General features: G+C 40.6%; 1 protein-coding gene across 3 annotated transcripts in view; it reads left to right on the forward strand.

The window, feature by feature from the left end:
- Positions 1-19,246, forward strand: part of LOC126246689 (eukaryotic peptide chain release factor subunit 1) — a 54,046-nt gene that overhangs the window by 10,008 nt on the left and 24,792 nt on the right. For all 3 annotated transcript variants that reach the window (XR_007545385.1, XM_049948417.1, XM_049948416.1), the window contains exons 6-7: positions 16,124-16,253; positions 17,032-17,252. Coding sequence is in view for 2 of the 3 variants with exons in the window: in XM_049948417.1 (XP_049804374.1) it covers positions 16,124-16,253; positions 17,032-17,252 (351 nt within the window). In the remaining variant the exon portion in view is untranslated. The remainder of the gene's footprint in view (positions 1-16,123; positions 16,254-17,031; positions 17,253-19,246) is intronic.

Below are 19,246 nucleotides of genomic sequence, written 5' to 3' on the forward strand. Positions count from 1 at the left end.
ACCAGCTGCCTTAAAGTGCTTAGAGTTTTGCTGTTACATGCACTTGCTTTCTGGAGTCCAACTGGACAGTGTGGTCCAACATTGCTATTTATAGTAGAGTTCGATTCCAGCAGGCACTCACTTTGCTCTTTCACATTCTTTGGTTTTCCAGAGCATGCACTGATATTCCGAAAAATGCAGATTATCTCAGCATTTTCCAGTTGTTGGATGTGATGGCCCATAAGATGTGAATAAATGCAGTACTGGACCCCAAGTCTTATTTAAATTGAAACCTCCATCCTGTTTATTAGGTTTTTGTTACATCTTTATTTTGTTAGACTTCTTAATTATGCAATCCCAGAAACTTCGTACATTAAAATCCCCCTTTTTACACTTTCCTGGGGACAGATCCAAAAAGTGTAAAATTCATGAAGGTGTAAAATACGGAAAAGCATAGGAAACACAAGAAGTGAAAACAAATAAATGACTCCTATTGTACTCTTTATGTTGTTCAAAATATAAAATTACAATAATTCAAAATTTTCCTTCTTAAAAGAAAATCTGAAATGATTTCTTTCTAACAGGCATTAGCTTTACTCTTTTATGAAACACACATATAAAATATATATGCATATTCTAATGAGAGAGTTATTGATAATCATTACTAAAATTATGGTAAATAAAACATGTAACACACTATTGGTTGAAATTTACAAAGGTTGTCAGTCTTTGTAAACAGAGAACGGGTATGGAATCTAAAGCTTGTTGCTGATAAGGTCACTTGGTTCAGGAGTGTCCTTGGTGAGGAGGGGGCAGAAACTGTTGTCATGTTATGGAGCACTGTAAGGAGGAATTTTTAAGTCCGTCATCAGGTCGTATCAACCTAAGGCTGCATGCCTGGTATAGATTAGTGTATATTACACAAAAGTAGTGATAATTCATGAAAGCTCATTAGATACAGCTGTCTTCAAAAGTGGTTTTTATTCATGTAAATGACTGAAATTAAATTAAAGCTGTTGTAATGCAATGTAGTGAGCAGAAGGAAGGTTGCCACTAGTCACTATAATCAGATCATGGTTATCATTAAAGCAGTGATCCAACATATTTTTCCTCTTCCAAACGCTGTGAACCTAACGCAGGTAGTTGTGACCCCAACATGCCAACTGAAAATCTTGTTTACCGCACTAACTCTATGTATGTGATCAATAACTTCACAAATAGTCTGTTTTCCTGCTTTTTTAAAGGCTGTCTTTGAACTGGTATACAATGCACTTCTTGCAGAAATCTGTATGAAAACGTTAAAGGCATAATCCATATCACTTCAGGCAGGGGGGTTAACCTTCAATTTAGCATATGTTGAAATTAAGGAGGAAGTAATAAACATAATTTTTTTGTTTTCTCCAAAATAATTCCTGCCCTGAGATACGGGCCTCCAAAGATGACACTGCAAACAACCATTTTGAAGATGCGAATTTCAGAAATTTTTGTAAAATGCTATGTCTTTAACAGTTTCAGATATTTTGTTAGTTTTTTATTTGAAAGATAATTGCTTTATAATTGCAAGGGTATCCTCTGTTTGGACATATCTGTCAAAGATCTCTTACTGTCGTCTTTTGAATTTTTTATAATTAACAGAAAATTTTTTTTAACAATGCCAATCCAGGAAAGTTAAACATTTTTCTTTGGGTTAGTACCATGTAGTACTACGTTCTCTGTAAAGGAGCGCTTCCACTTTTAACTTGGACATCATATCATTGCCATATTATATGAGTGGAGTCTCTGAGGCCCGCTCCAGATTTTTATTCAAAATTTCCTGTCACTTCATACTTTCCGTGTCTGCAAGTTGGTAAATGGAAATGCCGTGTGGCTAGGGCCTCCTGTCGGGTAAACCGTTCGCCTGGTGCAAGTCTTTCGAGTTGACGCCACTTCGGCGACTTGCGTGTCGATGGGGATGAAATGATGATGAAAGACACACAACACCCAGTCATCACGAGGCAGAGAAAATCCCTGGCCGCGCCCGGAATCGAACCCGGGACCTCGTGCGTGGGAAGCGAGAACTCTACCGCAAGACCACGAGCTGCGGACTGAAAGTTGGTGCCTTCCTTAGTCCCCCCCCTCCCCCGCCCAGAAGAATGGGGTCTTGCAGGACTCTGTATTGAGTGTCTCTATTTTTAGTGGCTACTAATGGTCTAGCAGCAGCTGTAGGGCTGTCCATCTTGCCTTCTGTGTATGCAGATGACTTCTGCATTTCGTACTGCTCCACCAGTACTGGTGTTGCTGAGTGGCGCCTACAGGGAGCCATCCGCAAGGCACATTCATGGTTCCCATGGTTCCAGTTTTCGGCTGCAAAGTCGTGCGTTATGTACTTCTGTCGGCGTCGTACCGTTCATCCAGAACCAGAATTTTACCCTAATGATGATCCACTCATTGTAGTCGACACACATCGATTCTTAGGGCTCGTTTTAGACACCAGATTGACATGGCATCCTCACCTTCGTCAGCTTTAAGCAGAAGAGTTGTCAGCACGTCAATGCCTGAGCAGCACAAACTGGGGTGCAGATTGCTCTACACTGATGCAGACAACCCTTGTTCGATGCCGCCTTGACTATGGGAGTCTGGTTTATGGTTCGGCGGTGCCCTCAGCGTTGCGTTTACTCGACCCAGTGCACTGCAGTGTCATTTGCCTAGTGACAGGGACTTTAAGGACAAGTCCGGTGACCAGTGTACTTGGGAAGCCGGAGTCCCTCCATTGCAGGTTAGGAGTGCACAACTGCTGGCCAGTTACGTTGCACAGATTCGTAGTTCTCCTGCACATCCAAGTCACTGTTTCCTTTTCCCGCATCGGCAGCCCAGGTCTGGGCTTCCAAATGCAGTTCGTGTCTAATCCCTTCTTTCCGAACTGGAATCCTTGCCTCTACCACCTATATTTGAGATCCATTCATGTACACCTCCATGGTGTTACACCTAGGCAGCACCTTTAACATAGCCGTAAGGACTCTGTTAACAATGCGACTCTTCGCTGCCACTTCCTCCAGGTTCTTGACATGTACCAAGGCCACGAAGTGGTTTACACAGACAGCTCAATGGCTGATACTCACATCGGCTACACGTATTGTCCATGGAGGAGATATTGAACAACATTCCTTGCCCGCTGAGCTGGTGGCTATATCTCGTGCTCTTGACCACATCTGTTCATGCCATGGGGACTCTTTTCTTCTATGTACTGACTCCTTGTGCAGCGTAAAAGCTCTCTACCAGTGCTAGCCTTGTCATCCTTTGATAGCGACCATCCAGGAATCCGTCTATGGCCTAGAACCGTCCGGTCGTTCGTTGGTGTTTGTCTGGACTGCAGGTCACATCGGAATCCCAGGCAACAAACTTGCTGACAGCCTGGCCATACTGGCTATGTGGAAACTACTTATGGAGATCGGCTTCTCTGCAACTGACCTGCGTTCAGTACTACGCCATAAGGTTTGGCGGCTTTGGCAGACAAAATGGCATAACCTCAGCACGCGCAACACTGCATGCCATTAATGAGACTATGAATGTGTGGCATTTCTCCATGCGGTCCTCTCGCAGGGACTCTTAATTTTTTCTCTCTCTCTCTCTCTCTCTCTCTCTCTCTCCCTCTCTCTCCCTCTTCTTCTTCTTCTTCTTCTTCTGCCGACTCTGCATTGTCCACACTTAGGTGACACCCAGCTACCTCCTGTGATGACCCACCTCAATGTCGGTGCGGTGCCCGGCCGACAGTGGCCCATATCGTGGTGAGCTGTCCTCCTTTGGCTGACCTGCGATGGACTCTTCAGTTACCAGACTCGTTGCCATTAATTTTAGCGGACAACGCCTCATCGGCTAATTTCGTTTTACGTTTTATACGTGACGGTAGGTTTTATCATTCTATATGTTTTGTCCCTTTGTGTTCTCCACTCTAATGCTATTAGGGTGGATGTTTTAATATGTCACAGAGGGGCTGGCTTTTCCTTTTTATTCTCGTGGTCGGCCAGCCAGTCATCTGCTTTCTTGTTTTTATCCCTACCACCCATTTCTTGCTTCTCTCTGTGGTTTTCTTTCCCTGTTTTGTCCATAGTAGTGTTGGTTGTCCTTCTGTCGTTCTTCTGGTTCTTCCTTTCTCCTGTTATTGTGCTGTAGGTCTCCTTTTTCCTCCTTTACTGGGAACAAGTGACCGATGACCTCGCAGTTTGGTCCTCCCTCCCCATTTCAACCAACCAACCGAGGTAGGTGTTAGTCCTTTTAAGAAACTGTAGTCAGTGGAGTTGAGTCATAGGCTCTATGCATCAAGAAAGTGCAGAGAAATTACTAAAGCAATGGACAAATACACTACAGCAAAACTGATCACACTCTTCAACGTAGAAATTCCATTTTCAGTAGAAAATGAACCAAAGCACTCTTGCACCTCTTGCCAGGAATTTTTTCGCAAATATCAATTCAGCTGTTGAATATTGTGCATACTACAGTGAAAAAGTGCAAGTTTCAACTATTATTCCAGAGACATTTTCAAAGAAAACAATTTTGAACCACGTTTCATCAGTATCAAAAGTACATGGTAGACAAATCAAGAAATGTGAGGTCTGCAAAAGGAGTCTTTGGAAGACCATATCCCTATTATGGCCATCCTGTAGAAGCAGCTAAAGTTCAAATAGTGCAGTCATTTTATTTGGTGACGAATGGGACTGTTCTCGCCAGAGTGCCAACAAAAAGACATTAGAACAGCTGAAGGTCAAAAAGATGTGAAAGGAAAGAGGTATATGACTCACAGTATTAAAGAAACTTTTGCAATTTATAAGAACAACTATACAACTTCACATATTGGAAAAATTTTATGGACTATGACCTAAGTGAGTAGTTACACACACACACACACACACACACACACACACACACACACACTTACAGATGTCTGTCTGTGTGTGTACTGCACAAATTTTGAACTTCATGTGGTAACTTTGAAGAATTTACTGAAGCACATGACATGGTGGTTGGGTGTGTGAAGTCATTAGTAGTCTGTGATGATGTAAAGCGAGACGATTGTCTCAAGAATGTGGTGTTCACTTTCTGTTTGCAATGTTTTGAAGATTGTAGTGCTCCAGTTCCTATTGGTTCAATAGAAAGGCCTCACTCTATATCAAAGGAAGATACTGAAGCTGTGGAACACATTTTTAGTTCATTGACTAATTTCAGTACAGAACAGTGTACAGAAGTTGCATAATTGAAACCTTTTAAGTCTTTGGACCTTTCACATACATTTTGGAACCATCTAAAAGGCTTGAAAAATCACTCTTACTCACGTTCCAAACCTAAAATTGTGTTACATAAGCTAGGTTTTGATTTTTATGAGCCTGTTACGTGATGATGTGGTAATAAAACAGGTTTTACGTGTGGCAAAAATTTCATTTGTTTATAAAACCTGGTGAAAGGCTATTTACAATTTGTACAGAAACCAGATGGCAGTTAGGAGTCAAGGGGCATGAAAGTGAAGCAGTGGTTGGGAAGGGAATGAGACAGGGTTGTAGCCTATCCCCGATGTTGTTCAATCTGTATATTGAGCAAGCAGTAAAGGAAACAAAAGAAAAATTCGGAGTAGGTATTAAAATCCACAGAGAAGAAATAAAAACTTTGTGGTTCACCAATGACATTGTAATTGTCAGAGACAGAAAAGGACTTGGAAGAGCTTTTGAACGGAATGGATAGTGTCTTGAAAGCAGGGTATAAGATGAACATCAACAAAAGCAAAACAAGGATAATGGAATGTAGTCGAATTAAGTTGGGTGATGCTGAGGGAATTAGATTAGGAAATGAGACACTTAGAGTAGTAAAGGTGTTTTGCTATTTGGGGAGCAAAATAACTGATAATGGTTGAACTAGAGAGGATATAAAATGTAGACTGGCAATGGCAAGGAAAGCGTTTCTGAAGAAGAGAAATTTAACATCAAGTATATATTTGTCAGGAAGTCGTTCCTGAAAGTATTTGTATGGAGTATAGCCATGTATGGAAGTGAAACATGGACGATAAATAGATTGGACAAGAAGAGAATAGAGGCTTTTGAAATGTGGTGCTACAGATGATTGCTGAAGATTAGATGGGTAGATCACATAACTAATGAGGAGGTACTGAATAGAATTGGGGAGAAGAGGAGTTTGTGGCACAGCTTGACAAGAAGAATGGACCAGTTGGTAGGACATGTTCTGAGGCATCAAGGATCACAAATTTGGCATTGGAGGGCAGCGTGGAAGGTAAAAATCGTAGAGGGAGACCAAGAGATGAATACACAAAGCAGATTTAGAAGGATGTAGGTTGCAGTAGGTTCTGGGAGATGAAGAAGCTTGCACAGGATAGAGTAGCATGGAGAGCTGCATCAAACCAGTCTGAGGACTGAAGACAACAACAACAACAACATAAAACCTGTTCAACCTAAAAGTGGAAGCCCTCCTTTTCAGGGAATGTAGAACTATATGGCACTAATCAACAGAAAAATCAATTTTGTGGACTGGCATTTTTGAAAAAGAAAAATTCCATAAATTATAAAGTTCAGAATGCTATAGTAAAAGAACTTTGACAGATAAGTCCAAATGGAGGATTTCTTTGTAATCATAAAGCAGTTATCTTTCAAATAAAAAACAATAAAATATCTAGAACTGTTCCAGAGATCTACCATTTTAAAATTTTTCCAAAATTCACATCTTCAAAATGGTATGTGCAGTGTCATCTTTGGAGGGCTGTATCTCGGAGCAGAAATCTTTTGGAGAAACAAACAAATGTATGTTCCTTATTTAGTCCTTCATTTTAACATATACTGAATTCAATAACATCGGAGACTATGAAGGTAAGATTTTTTCCTAGCCTGCCTGAATTGATATGGACTTGCCTAAATGTGGTGATAACATGAAAGAAAACATAAAATCTTGGAAATGTTGTAACACGGAATTGTTAATGACTGGAAAGTGACATATTGAGAGAATAGGACTTCTATTCTGTCTAACATAAGTGGGAAAACATATAATGCGGAGTGTAAAAATATGATTTTACTATATTTACACCACAGTTTCGCAGTATTTCATTTCTTGTTGAGTGAGTGCTTGGTGGCAGCTGATTTGCTTGGTTGTAATAAGATGTTTTTCTAATTTTATTTGCATGGTATGCAATACACACCTGCCTTTTGGAGACTTAAATTATCTTTAGCATTATAAAGTATCCGATGGAGCGAAATACACTGGATGCCATATTTCCTTTGGAAGCTACAGATATCTCTGTATTTGGCCAGCATAAGGTAGATAAGCAGTTTTTGCCTTCTCTTCTTTGGTCCTTCAACCTCTTTCTTAGGCATTATTGATATTGACTGCATTGCTTGTTCAGTTTATAAGAGGACCCATTCCTTCATGACATCATTTGTAGATGATGTAATTATTTCGCAAGGCTCTCGTTGTATGGATGTCTTGGAGATCTGTGGACTAAATTCTCATGCATCATATTTTTGTCATTAATGGTGATGGCTTGAGGTTTTTTATATCCGGTCAGTGTGCGTAGGTTTTCTGTATGCTGTGTGACTTCGGGAACTGTCCATTCTTCTCGTAACTGACACATCTAGGAAAGGTAGTTTGTCCTCCTTTTCAGTTTCCATCATGAATTGTATTACCATGAATAGTTTTCCAGAAATAAGGCTTTTCTGGTCCATGTGGCCCCACCACAAATGTGTTGTCCACATACTGAAAGAAAGATATTGGTTTCAACTTGGTCAATTCTAGTGACTTCGGTTTGAAGTATTCTGTGCTGCAGTTCATTGCAGAAGGCGATTACGGGCTACCCATTGCCACACCATCATGTTCTTGATATTTTCTGTCGAGCAGCAGGAAGTGGTACCATCATTAAGAGGGAGACAACGTCAGAACTGCCCCTACTGTCTGTACCCTGTACCCACAATTGAGGCAGCGTGCAAAATTAGCAAAGTTGCAAATATGGTATTCACGCCTCCCTACGTATTCAGAGACTTTGTGCCAATATTCTAACTATGGGTCTTAGAGGAATTCTTTCCTTGTGTACCTTAGGAAGGCTGTATATGTGTGATGATATTGCTGCTCATGTTTTGAGACCCGTTATGATACATGGCAAATGTGACTCTTTGAGAAGAATGCTAAAGGACACAGTGGGTGTCGGGAGTCAAATTCGGCTATAAACAGCAGTGAGAGTCCAACAATAGTTGTCTGGTTAGAGTCCCTGTAGTGAATACACAAACAGCAAAACTTAAAACAGCTAAATGCGGTGACTTGGCTGGCCATTGAAATGTTGAAATGTACTGCATAAAGTGGGAACAACAATTTGACATAACCCCGGAACCACATCATTAACTAGTTGGACTGAGAAAGTGACTGAGATCACATCACTCCATTCTATACGGAGGCAATGTTCCATTACACACATAGATTAGATAATCTCTTTGAGAAGAAAGATAGGCCCAGTATGCTAACCTTCATAACAAGGTGTTGAGATAAACTAACAAGGTGTTGAGATAAAAAAGCTGCACCTATATTTGCTAAAATAAAGCATCATGTTAATACCAGCAGCAAATAGAATACGTGCCGTGCAAGCCCGGCTCTAATACAATAGAGAATTTGTGACACCTGATGAATGCTAGATGACACTTTAAAAAGCTCATTCATCTTCACCAACTCATTCCAGCCAAACACTACATATTCTTCGGAATGGGTTGACAATATAACATGATCACAAGCAGAATCAGTGAAGTTGAAAATAACTGTGCACCAGAAAGCAAAATTTGATCACCTGCAGAAGAATCTTAAGATTGCAGGAAGTGATACTGTAATTTAACTGACAGACATGTGGACAAGGATACAGTGAAAATCCTTGCTAAAGGGCTAAATTTTGCAGCAACCCAAAAAATTATTCCAGTTGCAGATTACATAAGCTCCATGGAGGCAGAAGAGGTTCACCACAAAACATGGAGCATTTAACAAGGCATCAGTATTAAGATCAAACATCTCCAAGGAAGAAAGAATAGCATTGAGAAAGCTCCAGGAGGACAATGAAACTGTAGTTCCGCCAGTGAAGGGCAGTGCTGTGGTCCTATTCTCGTGTGGACTACAAAAGAAGGTTTTAGTCTTATGAATGACATTGCATACTGACATTATGCCTATCTTAACCCAGATAGTCCTGAATTATTTGTTTGTCAAAATTGATTTATATCTTAACTACATTCATTCACAAGGTTGTAAGGAAGAAATTAGAAGCAATTTTGAGCATTTATTTTTATTTAGTATTTCCAAAAATGGGCATCCTTCCAGGAGGATGTCAGGACAATAAGGGAACATGTTTTTAAAGTATATGGCATTGCACAATTAACTTGTTTTGGTTTTTATACTTTCAAATAAACATAAATTTGAATTATGGGCTAAAACAGCTAATAAATACAAAAACAAAGAAAAAAAACTATACACATTTTATGCACTAGTATAAGACAAAAAGCAACAAACATGAAGAGGTTTATCACATTTTATGCACATAGTAGTTTTTTTGTGGCAACTTCGACATTTCAGGTGATTCTTTTTTGTTATCTTGTCCGTTGGTAATTCAGGAGCATAATGTTCTCTTCCATCAGATCTAGAATCTAGTTTTGCCCTCTTACTAGGATGTCCTCTGCTGGTAGTGACTCTTTTGTTACTTCCAAGAATTGCAGTGACAATTCGACGACGAAATGTCAGATGATCTATGGGTTCTTCGCTGTGCTTGTAAAGATCCCTGGCATTTTGCTCTGCAATGTCTATAAAATGTGCAATGATCAGGAAATACCACTTTTTCCCAATTATAGAGCATCTATATAGGGATACATGTTGGTCAGCTCGATCTATGCCTCCCATATGAGTATTATAGGAGTAATAACTTAGGTTGAGGCACCCTAATCCTTTTCTTTTGTTCCTTTGAAAATCTTGCTAGAGAGTGTAGCGGTTGCACTCGGTCAGAGTTAGTGGCTACAGTAACATTGTTGTCATTCCAACGTTCAATGGAAATCCTGGATGCTGGGTCAGAACAAACTTCAAATGTTACGGTATATTGATAATTTTTACTTGTGGACCGTCTGACAGCAACTGAATAAAACACAATTTTAGTGCCATACACGTTTCGCCTTTATTTTCTGCAAGGCATCATCAGTGGCAGGTTGCGTGGACAATTTCTTACATATACAATCGATCTTTGGCAAAAACATTTGACAGTCGGCAACAGAAACCAAAACATTGCATTAAAACAAGCGTTCAGTGCATAGTGCTGTGGAATGTGGAAAAAACCGCAAATTGGCGTTCATAAGAACAACAACATCACCAAAAATGCAACAGGAGCGTAATATGTAAGAAATTGTCCACGCAACCTGCCACTGATGATGCCTTGCAGAAAATAAAGGCGAAACGCGTATGGCACTAAAATTGTGTTTTATTCAGTTGCTGTCAGACGGTCCATAAGTAAAAATTATCAATATACCGTAATATTACATGCAACTGAGGAAGACAGAACTACAAAAGTTGAAGATGAAAACTTCAAATGATCCTCTTTTCTTTTATCATTTTATCTACAGATGATAGAGTACAATTCTTAATTCTTTTTCCTCTTGTTGTTCCTGTTGCTTCCACGCCCCTCTCTAAGTCATGTAGTAGTTCAATGCTGGTAAAGAGGTTATCAAAGTATATTAGATATGGAACATGTGGAAGTAACTGGTCAACATAAGTCATTACCACACTGTACTCCATACCTTTCATTTCATAATCCTTACTAAACATGCCAGATCCTTGGTAGGGTTCGAGCCAAATAATATATCCACCACTTGTGCCTCCACACCAAAATTTGAATCCGAATCGGATTGGTTTCCCTTTTATGAATTGTTTGCACCCGTGACTTCCGAAGTATGGGACCATCGATTCATCGACAGAATGATGCCCCACGTGAGGTACAAATTGTTTGAATCTATCATTCAGTATACACAGTAATGGGTGGATTTTCCCAAAACGGTCTGATTTATCTAAATTGTCATTGTTGCATACATGCAAATTGGAAAAGATAGTCAAATTCATCTCTGGAAATTGCATTTGTAATGAGGTCATTGTGACTGTCTTTATCTCATTGCCATTACAACTTTCTGCATGACACTGTTACATATCCACTTAGCAGAAGTACTGCAATAAACACCAACATCTCATCTTCTGAACAATCACCTAGTCTATTTCTCATGGGTGCATACTGATTTGTGTAAGTGGTCATCATTTGAAGCACTTCGTTATCAAAAAACTGTTGGAAATATTCAAGTGGTGTTCACCCTTTCTTCATTGCAACTGTGAACATTATAGGCCATACAGGTGTTGGATTAACTATTTCACCACTTGTCCAGTTATATTTCTTGAAGTTTAGAACTTTATTGTTCGATAGCCTTGCTGGTGTGTTTGTTGTTGTGGTTGTGGTTGTTGTTGTTGTTGTTGTTGTTGTTGTTGTTGCTGTTTTTGTACTGCTGGAGGGTCCTGGAACATCAGATGTAAAGGATTGTTTCCTTGTTACATTCACAGCATTACCATTGGTAGAAATGGCCAAATCACAAAGCGCAGTAGCATTGAGCTGACATGCTGGTAATTTATCTGCACTTGGATTTTCATCAGCACCCGAATCTTCATCTGTTACGTCATCGGTTGAATTTAGAGGAGGGTGTAATGTTACTTTCACACCAGTATTAGGCATTTCCTCATCTTTTCATACTAACATGTCCAAAAGTTCCGTCAGCGTACATCGTTTTCTGTGAATACAAAATGACAACATATTACCCTGTAGTCCTTCAGGAAGGATGGTTGAAAACATTATTGAATTACAACTGAAGAAAACTTTCAATCATAATATGAACCCATAAATAACACAGGTTAATTCTTTAAGATATTATATGACAAGTTTCAGAATTATTGACGCAATATGAAAGAAAATATACATACCCATCGATGACAAGGTCAATCAGTTCGTCCATGGTAAAATTGGCCCTGTTTTCAAGACAGCGTCAAACTGTCCGTCGCAGCGCGCAGCTGACTCTGCTTACTTCATATAACAATTCGTCACAGTTCGTTGCAACAATGCTTTATTCGCAAAAATAAATAATTTCAACACCGAGTGAAGTCGTCCTTCCAGGACGTCAGGGTTATCTGGGTTAAGAATAAATGAAGGAGGAAGCTGATGCTTCTCAATGAGTTGGTCACACTGTGTAAAAGCGTCAAGATCTTGGAACATGAGCAGTGGTGCCATCAGGACTATATGGCCTTCCTAAGGTACGTAAGGAAGGAATTCCTCTAATAACCGTAGTTAGAAATATTTGTGCCAGGCAGCAGAATACCTGATGGCATTCTTACAAGGGAACCTCCCCATCGCACCCCCCTCAGATTTAGTTATAAGTTGGCACAGTGGATAGGCCTTGTAAAACTGAACACAGATCAATCGAGAAAACAGGAAGAAGTTGTGTGGAACTATGAAAAAATAAGCAAAATATACAAACTGAGTAGTCCATGTGAAAGATAGGCAACATCAAGGATAGTCAAACCTCATGAGCGCCGTGGTTCCGTGGTTAGCGTGAGCAGCTGCGGAACGAGAGGTCCTTGGTTCAAGTCTCCCCTCGAGCAAAAAATTTTTCTTTATTTTCGCAAAGTTATGATCTGTCCATTCGTTCATTGACGTCTGTTCACTGTAATAAGTTTAGTGTCTGTGTTTTGCGACCGCACCACAAAACCATGCGATTAGTAGACGAAAGGACGTGCCTCTCCAATGGGAACCGAAAACATTTGATCGCAAGGTCATATGTCAACTGATTCCTCCACAGGAAAACACGTCTGATATATTCTATACGACACTGGTGACGGCATGTGCATCATATGACAGGAATATGTTGTCAACCCACCTAACTTGTACACTTGGCGAATGGGTAAAAAGATTCTTCTACGTTGCCCAATTTAGGTTTTTTGTGGATGTGATAATTACTCCCAAAGAAAGTGATGAAAACATAAGAGTTTGTCTCACAAACTGCAACAAAAGTCTCACAGTCGCACACTTTTCCCAGTACTCTGTCAAAACATATGTTTTTAACGTTTTCAAATTTTTCCGTGTGTAGACCATCAAATCCTGCATATGTCAAAGCAAATCCGAACATGTCCTGGAATTTTGGAGAGCGAAGTTGATTGTGTGTGAGTGCCTGAACTTTGATAATTGTCTGAAAATAAAAAAATTAAACTTTTCGTTCGAAGGAAGACTTGAACCAAGGACTTCTAGTTCAGCAGCTGCTCACGCTAACCGCGGAACCACGGCGCTCATGAGGTTTGACTATCCTTGATGTTGCCTATCTTTCGCATGGACTACTCAGTTTGTATATTTTGCTTATTTTTTCGTAGTTCCACACAACTTCTTCCTGTTTTCTCGATTGATCTGTGTTCAGTTTTTCAAGGTCTATCCACTGTGGCAACTTATAACTAAATCTGAGGGGGGTGCGATGGGGAGGTTCCCTTGTTAGTAGATAAGTAGGGAAGTTCAGACACCACATTCACAATTTTTCAGACCATTACACTACATCTATTGAGGCTCCAGGATACAGGTAATATGATCTCCCTGTTCAAGAGTTTTCCACTTTAGGATTCCTTGGAACTAATCATAGATAAGTTTGGCAGTTGTTTCGAAGAACTTTTTAGGCAAGATATGACATACTTATTTTCTATTTGATGAAAAATATTATGAACTATAACCAATGGTGTGGTGATTGTGTAATCACATTGAAGTAAAGACACTAATATCTGCCAAGTTGAAACCAATGTGTTTCCAGTGGTACGTGGATGACACATTTGCGATGTGGCCACATGGAGCAAAAAGAAACTTGAGCTCCTAGCACATTTAAATTCTATTTATAGTAATGTAAAATTAATGATGGAAGTTGCAAAAGAGCCAACTACCATTCCTCGATGTGTTAAGAGAATAATGAACAGATCCCTATGTCACAGTGTATATGGGAAACTTGTAGGCCCTGGCCTTTATCCCCATCTGTTATAGGAAATTCGGTGCTTAAGACAGGTTCTTATCACTTGAGACAAATGAACCTTGCTGAAGAATTACACCACCTACAAATAGTGATCTGAAGGAGTAGGGACTCAGATCATATTGAACAGGTGATGCAGTCAAAATCAAGAACCCCAGAGAAAGAAGTTGAACCCGAGACCAAGCAAGAGAAGCCAAAAATTTCTTATTTACCTTATGCTGTCCCTGTAGGCTCCTATGGAAACATGACATTCAGTTTATTTTGCTTCCGTCAACCAAGATGAAAAGTTTTCTTTGTAACATTAAAGATGATTGACTCCCTGTAAGGTGAGTGCATGTTTTCATTCCCCTTGTGATTATGGCAGATCATACATGGGACAGACTATGACAACAGTCGAGAAGAGACACACAGAAAATCAGCAACACACTCAACTAAAACAACCAAACAAATCGGAATATAATAATGAAATGAAATATTGAGAGACCATGGTTCAAATGACAGTTTCTGGGATAGCAGTTTCTGGGATAGCATGGTTAAGCAGGCTATCGAAATAATCAGTAAACCTAATAAACAGAGGTGGCTTTAATTTAAATAAGGCTTGGGGTCCGGCACTAAGTTTATTAAAATCTTGTTGCTCATAACATCTACCAGAGCTGGTAAACGCTGAGAGAATTTCCATATCTTGGAATATCAGTGAAAGCTCTGAAAAACAAAACAGTATCAAAGAACATAATATATTGAAAGACAGATCGCATACTTTTAAATGCCTAGTAGATTTTCTAGCCCGTGGAAATTTGTAACTGTTCCATTACATGAGGTTAGCTGTCTTCGAAAAAATATTGAAATTAATGTGAGTAATTTGTGTGGAGGTACACTACACCTTGGGGGTGAGTGTGTGTAACACAGTGGCATTCAAGTTTCATCACGCGAAAGACAGAAAGAAAATTTGTTACAGAAGTTATCTGTGTAGATTAGCTCGTGTTAGCTACTTCAGCGTAAGAATTGCTGCACAATAGTAGTAAAGTGTCTCTAGAAGATGGAATATTGATAGTACCATTTTGAGAGTTAGTCTGATAGGTGTGAAATGGTCCAGCTACTCTCTGAAAAATATGTTCCATTATTTAGAGTATTTAATTTTATAAAGCAGTTTCAAATATGGCCATATGTAACTCATTGTTAATTTAGGAGTAAAAGCAATGGATATAAATGTGGTATGGAAAGTTCTGATGGCAAAATATGTTACCTTTACCTCTGAGTTATTTACATTCTGGGAGAACTTTCCACAGCATTTTTATGTTTCTATTAATTAACAGTGGGATACCGTTTACAATCTTGGTTTGTACTTTGTCGAGTACAGATTTGTACATAATATCATGCCAATAACACAAGTCCGTGGTAAAGACAGCTGGTGATAGATGTGTGTGAGCGTTGATTACCATCTGCATTTCTTACTTAACATTTGTCTAGATGTACATTCTTTCTCCATATTAGGTTTGCTTCCTATACCAGACATTTTTCTATCTGATTTTGAATCATTGTATGAGTTATGTTGTACTTAATTGGAATTGTATTAATTTACTGACAAGGAATGGATTATGGTCATTATATGGATTGTCGTATAAAGTATCATACCGTAGAGAACTCCTGCAAATGATTGTTATGAAGCTGTTTGTATTTCTTTAAACTGTCATGGGACTGCAGGACTCTTGAATCAGCCGGGAACATTGTACATAGAGCGTGTTAGTGCCAATCATTTGTTTGCGTGATGTTGCTCTGACTATCCAAATCATTTTCATATTTTATGCTGCCATTTGGAATCATTCTGACCTCCAGATATGCAGCTGCCCAAGAAACTCAAATCTAGACTCCAGTACGTGTGGCATCAGTCTATGGTGGTGTCTCAGGTTGAAGTAGCAACAAAGCAGTACTTCCTTTCAAAATGCTTTGGAACATTTGAAAAGTATTAGAGGTACAATAACTTTTAAATGAAGTTTCACAGGATTTCGCATAGTCGTTATTGTTCATTAAGTAGTGATTGTAATACTGCTTGTATGAGTGTTATAATTTGGCATTATTTTCAGAGACTTCAAGCAAAAATCATAAAGCTAGTTGATGTTTCATATGGAGGAGAGAATGGATTTAATCAAGCAATTGAGTTAGCTGCTGAATCTCTTCAGAATGTGAAATTCATTCAGGAAAAGAAGCTTATCGGTATGTAATATTTTTTAATAAATATTACTTTTTATCTGATTATAATAGAGGGAAACATTCCACGTAGGAAAAATATATCTAAAAACAAAGATGATGTGACTTACCAAATGAAAGTGCTGGCAGGTCGACAGGCACACAAACACAAACATACACACAAAATTCAAGCTTTTGCAACAAACTGTTGCCTCATCAGGAAAGAGGGAAGGAGAGGGAAAGACGAAAGGATGTGGGTTTTAAGGGAGAGGGTAAGGAGTCATTCCAATCCCGGGAGCGGAAAGACTTACCTTAGGGGGAAAAGAGGACGGGTATACACGCACGCACGCACGCACGCACACATCCATCCACACATATACAGACACAAGCAGACATATTTAAAGACAAATTTGTCTTTAAATATGTCTGCTTGTGTCTGTATATGTGTGGATGGATATGTGTGTGTGTGTGTGTGCGTGTGCGAGTGTATACCCATCCTTTTTTCCCCCTAAGGTCTTTCCGCTCCCGGGATTGGAATGACTCCTTACCCTCTCCCTTAAAAGCCACATGCTTTCGTCTTTCCCTCTCCTTCCCTCTTTCCTCATGAGGCAACAGTTTGTTGCGAAAACTTGAATTTTGTATGTATGTTTGTGTTTGTTTGTGTGTCTCTCGACCTGCAATGCACTTTCATTTGGCAAGTCACATCATCTTTGTTTTTACTTTCTATCTGGGTTTTCAAAATGTACTTGAAGTTGGAATCCATTGTTATATTCATGGCAGCTCTTCAGTATTTCGTGTTTTACAGGACGTTATTTTGATGAGATCAGTCAAGACACTGGAAAATATTGCTTTGGTGTTGAAGACACTTTAAGAGCGTTGGAGCTGGGGTCTGTAGAAACTCTGATCTGTTGGGAAAACCTAGATATTCAGAGATACGTGTTGAAAAACCATGTGACCTCAGAGGAGAAAATACTGCATTTAACTCCAGAACAAGAGAAAGACAAGACTCATTTCACTGACAGAGAGGTAAGATATTTCTCCTTTACAGAATGCATTTGAACTTCCAGATATTCCACCCTGTAAAAAAAAAAGGGGGGGGGGTACAGCTGTACAAATGTAATGAAAGAGGAACAATTTTGTGTATACCAATTGGTATGTACCTTTATTCAGTAAAACAAGCCCACACAATTCATTTTCTAGTGGCAATTTCTTTGTTGAAGTTGATGGCATGACACTAGGTGCACAGACTTTGTTGAGGACATTTCCTAACTATGGGAAACACAGATGGAACAATGCCAAATGTTTGTGTCTGGTGTTATTGTAAAGTGAAAACTGAAAATGTAACTCTCACTGTAGACATCAATAAATGGCAACAGGAGTGTGCCACTGAACAAAATGGTGCACAAATAAGTTTCCTTGCCTGTAGCAATGTAGGAGCGAATCCTGCAAATATTTTGCATACAGCAGCAAGACTGTTAAGCTGTGACACATCCTTCAATGGGGAATTCCAATCTTGTTTTTCACTGATGATTCTAATAGCAGTAGTTTTATACTGTGTAATGTCTGTAAATATGTAATACACTCCTGGAAATTGAAATAAGAACACCGTGAATTCATTGTCCCAGGAAGGGGAAACTTTATTGACACATTCCTGGGGTCAGATACATCACATGATCACACTGACAGAACCACAGGCACATAGACACAGGCAACAGAGCATGCACAATGTCGGCACTAGTACAGTGTATATCCACCTTTCGCAGCAATGCAGGCTGCTATTCTCCCATGGAGACGATCGTAGAGATGCTGGATGTAGTCCTGTGGAACGGCTTGCCATGCCATTTCCACCTGGCGCCTCAGTTGGACCAGCATTCGTGCTGGACGTGCAGACCGCGTGAGACGACGCTTCATCTAGTCCCAAACATGCTCAATGGGGGACAGATCCGGAGATCTTGCTGGCCAGGGTAGTTGACTTACACCTTCTAGAGCACGTTGGGTGGCACGGGATACATGCGGACGTGCATTGTCCTGTTGGAACAGCAAGTTCCCTTGCCGGTCTAGGAATGGTAGAATGATGGGTTCGATGACGGTTTGGATGTACCGTGCACTATTCAGTGTCCCCTCGACGATCACCAGTGGTGTACGGCCAGTGTAGGAGATCGCTCCCCACACCATGATGCCGGGTGTTGGCCCTGTGTGCCTCGGTCGTATGCAGTCCTGATTGTGGCGCTCACCTACACTGCGCCAAACACGCATACGACCATCATTGGCACCAAGGCAGAAGCGACTCTCATCGCTGAAGACGACACGTCTCTATTTGTCCCTCCATTCACGCCTGTCGCGACAGGCGGGCTGCACGATGTTGGGGCGTGAGCGGAAGACGGCCTAACGGTGTGCGTGACCGTAGCCCAGCTTCATGGAGACGGTTGCGAATGGTCCTCGCCGATACCCCAGGAGCAACAGTGTCCCTAATTTGCTGGGAAGTGGTGGTGCGGTCCCCTACGGCACTGCGTAGGATCCTACGGTCTTGGCGTGCATCCGTGCGTCGCTGCGGTCTGGTCCCAGGTCGACGGGCACGTGCACCTTCCGCCGACCACTGGCGACAACATCGATGTACTGTGGAGACCTCACGCCCCACGTGTTGAGCAATTCGGCGGTACGTCCACCCGGCCTCCCGCATGCCCACTATACGCCCTCGCTCAAAGTCCGTCAACTGCACATACGGTTCACGTCCACGCTGTCGCGGCATGCTACCAGTGTTAAAGACTGCGATGGAGCTCTGTATGCCACGGCAAACTGGCTGATACTGACGGCGGCGGTGCACAAATGCTGCGCAGCTAGCGCCATTCGACGGCCAACACCGCGGTTCCTGGTGTGTCCGCTGTGCCGTGCGTGTGATCATTGCTTGTACAGCCCTCTCGCAGTGTCCGGAGCAAGTATGGTGGGTCTGACACACCGGTGTCAATGTGTTCTTTTTTCCATTTCCAGGAGTGTATATTTAGTGTGTCATTCAGGATGTG

The sequence above is a fragment of the Schistocerca nitens genome, chromosome 1, assembly GCF_023898315.1.
Source record: "Schistocerca nitens isolate TAMUIC-IGC-003100 chromosome 1, iqSchNite1.1, whole genome shotgun sequence".
NCBI classification, from domain to species: Eukaryota; Metazoa; Arthropoda; class Insecta; order Orthoptera; family Acrididae; genus Schistocerca; species Schistocerca nitens.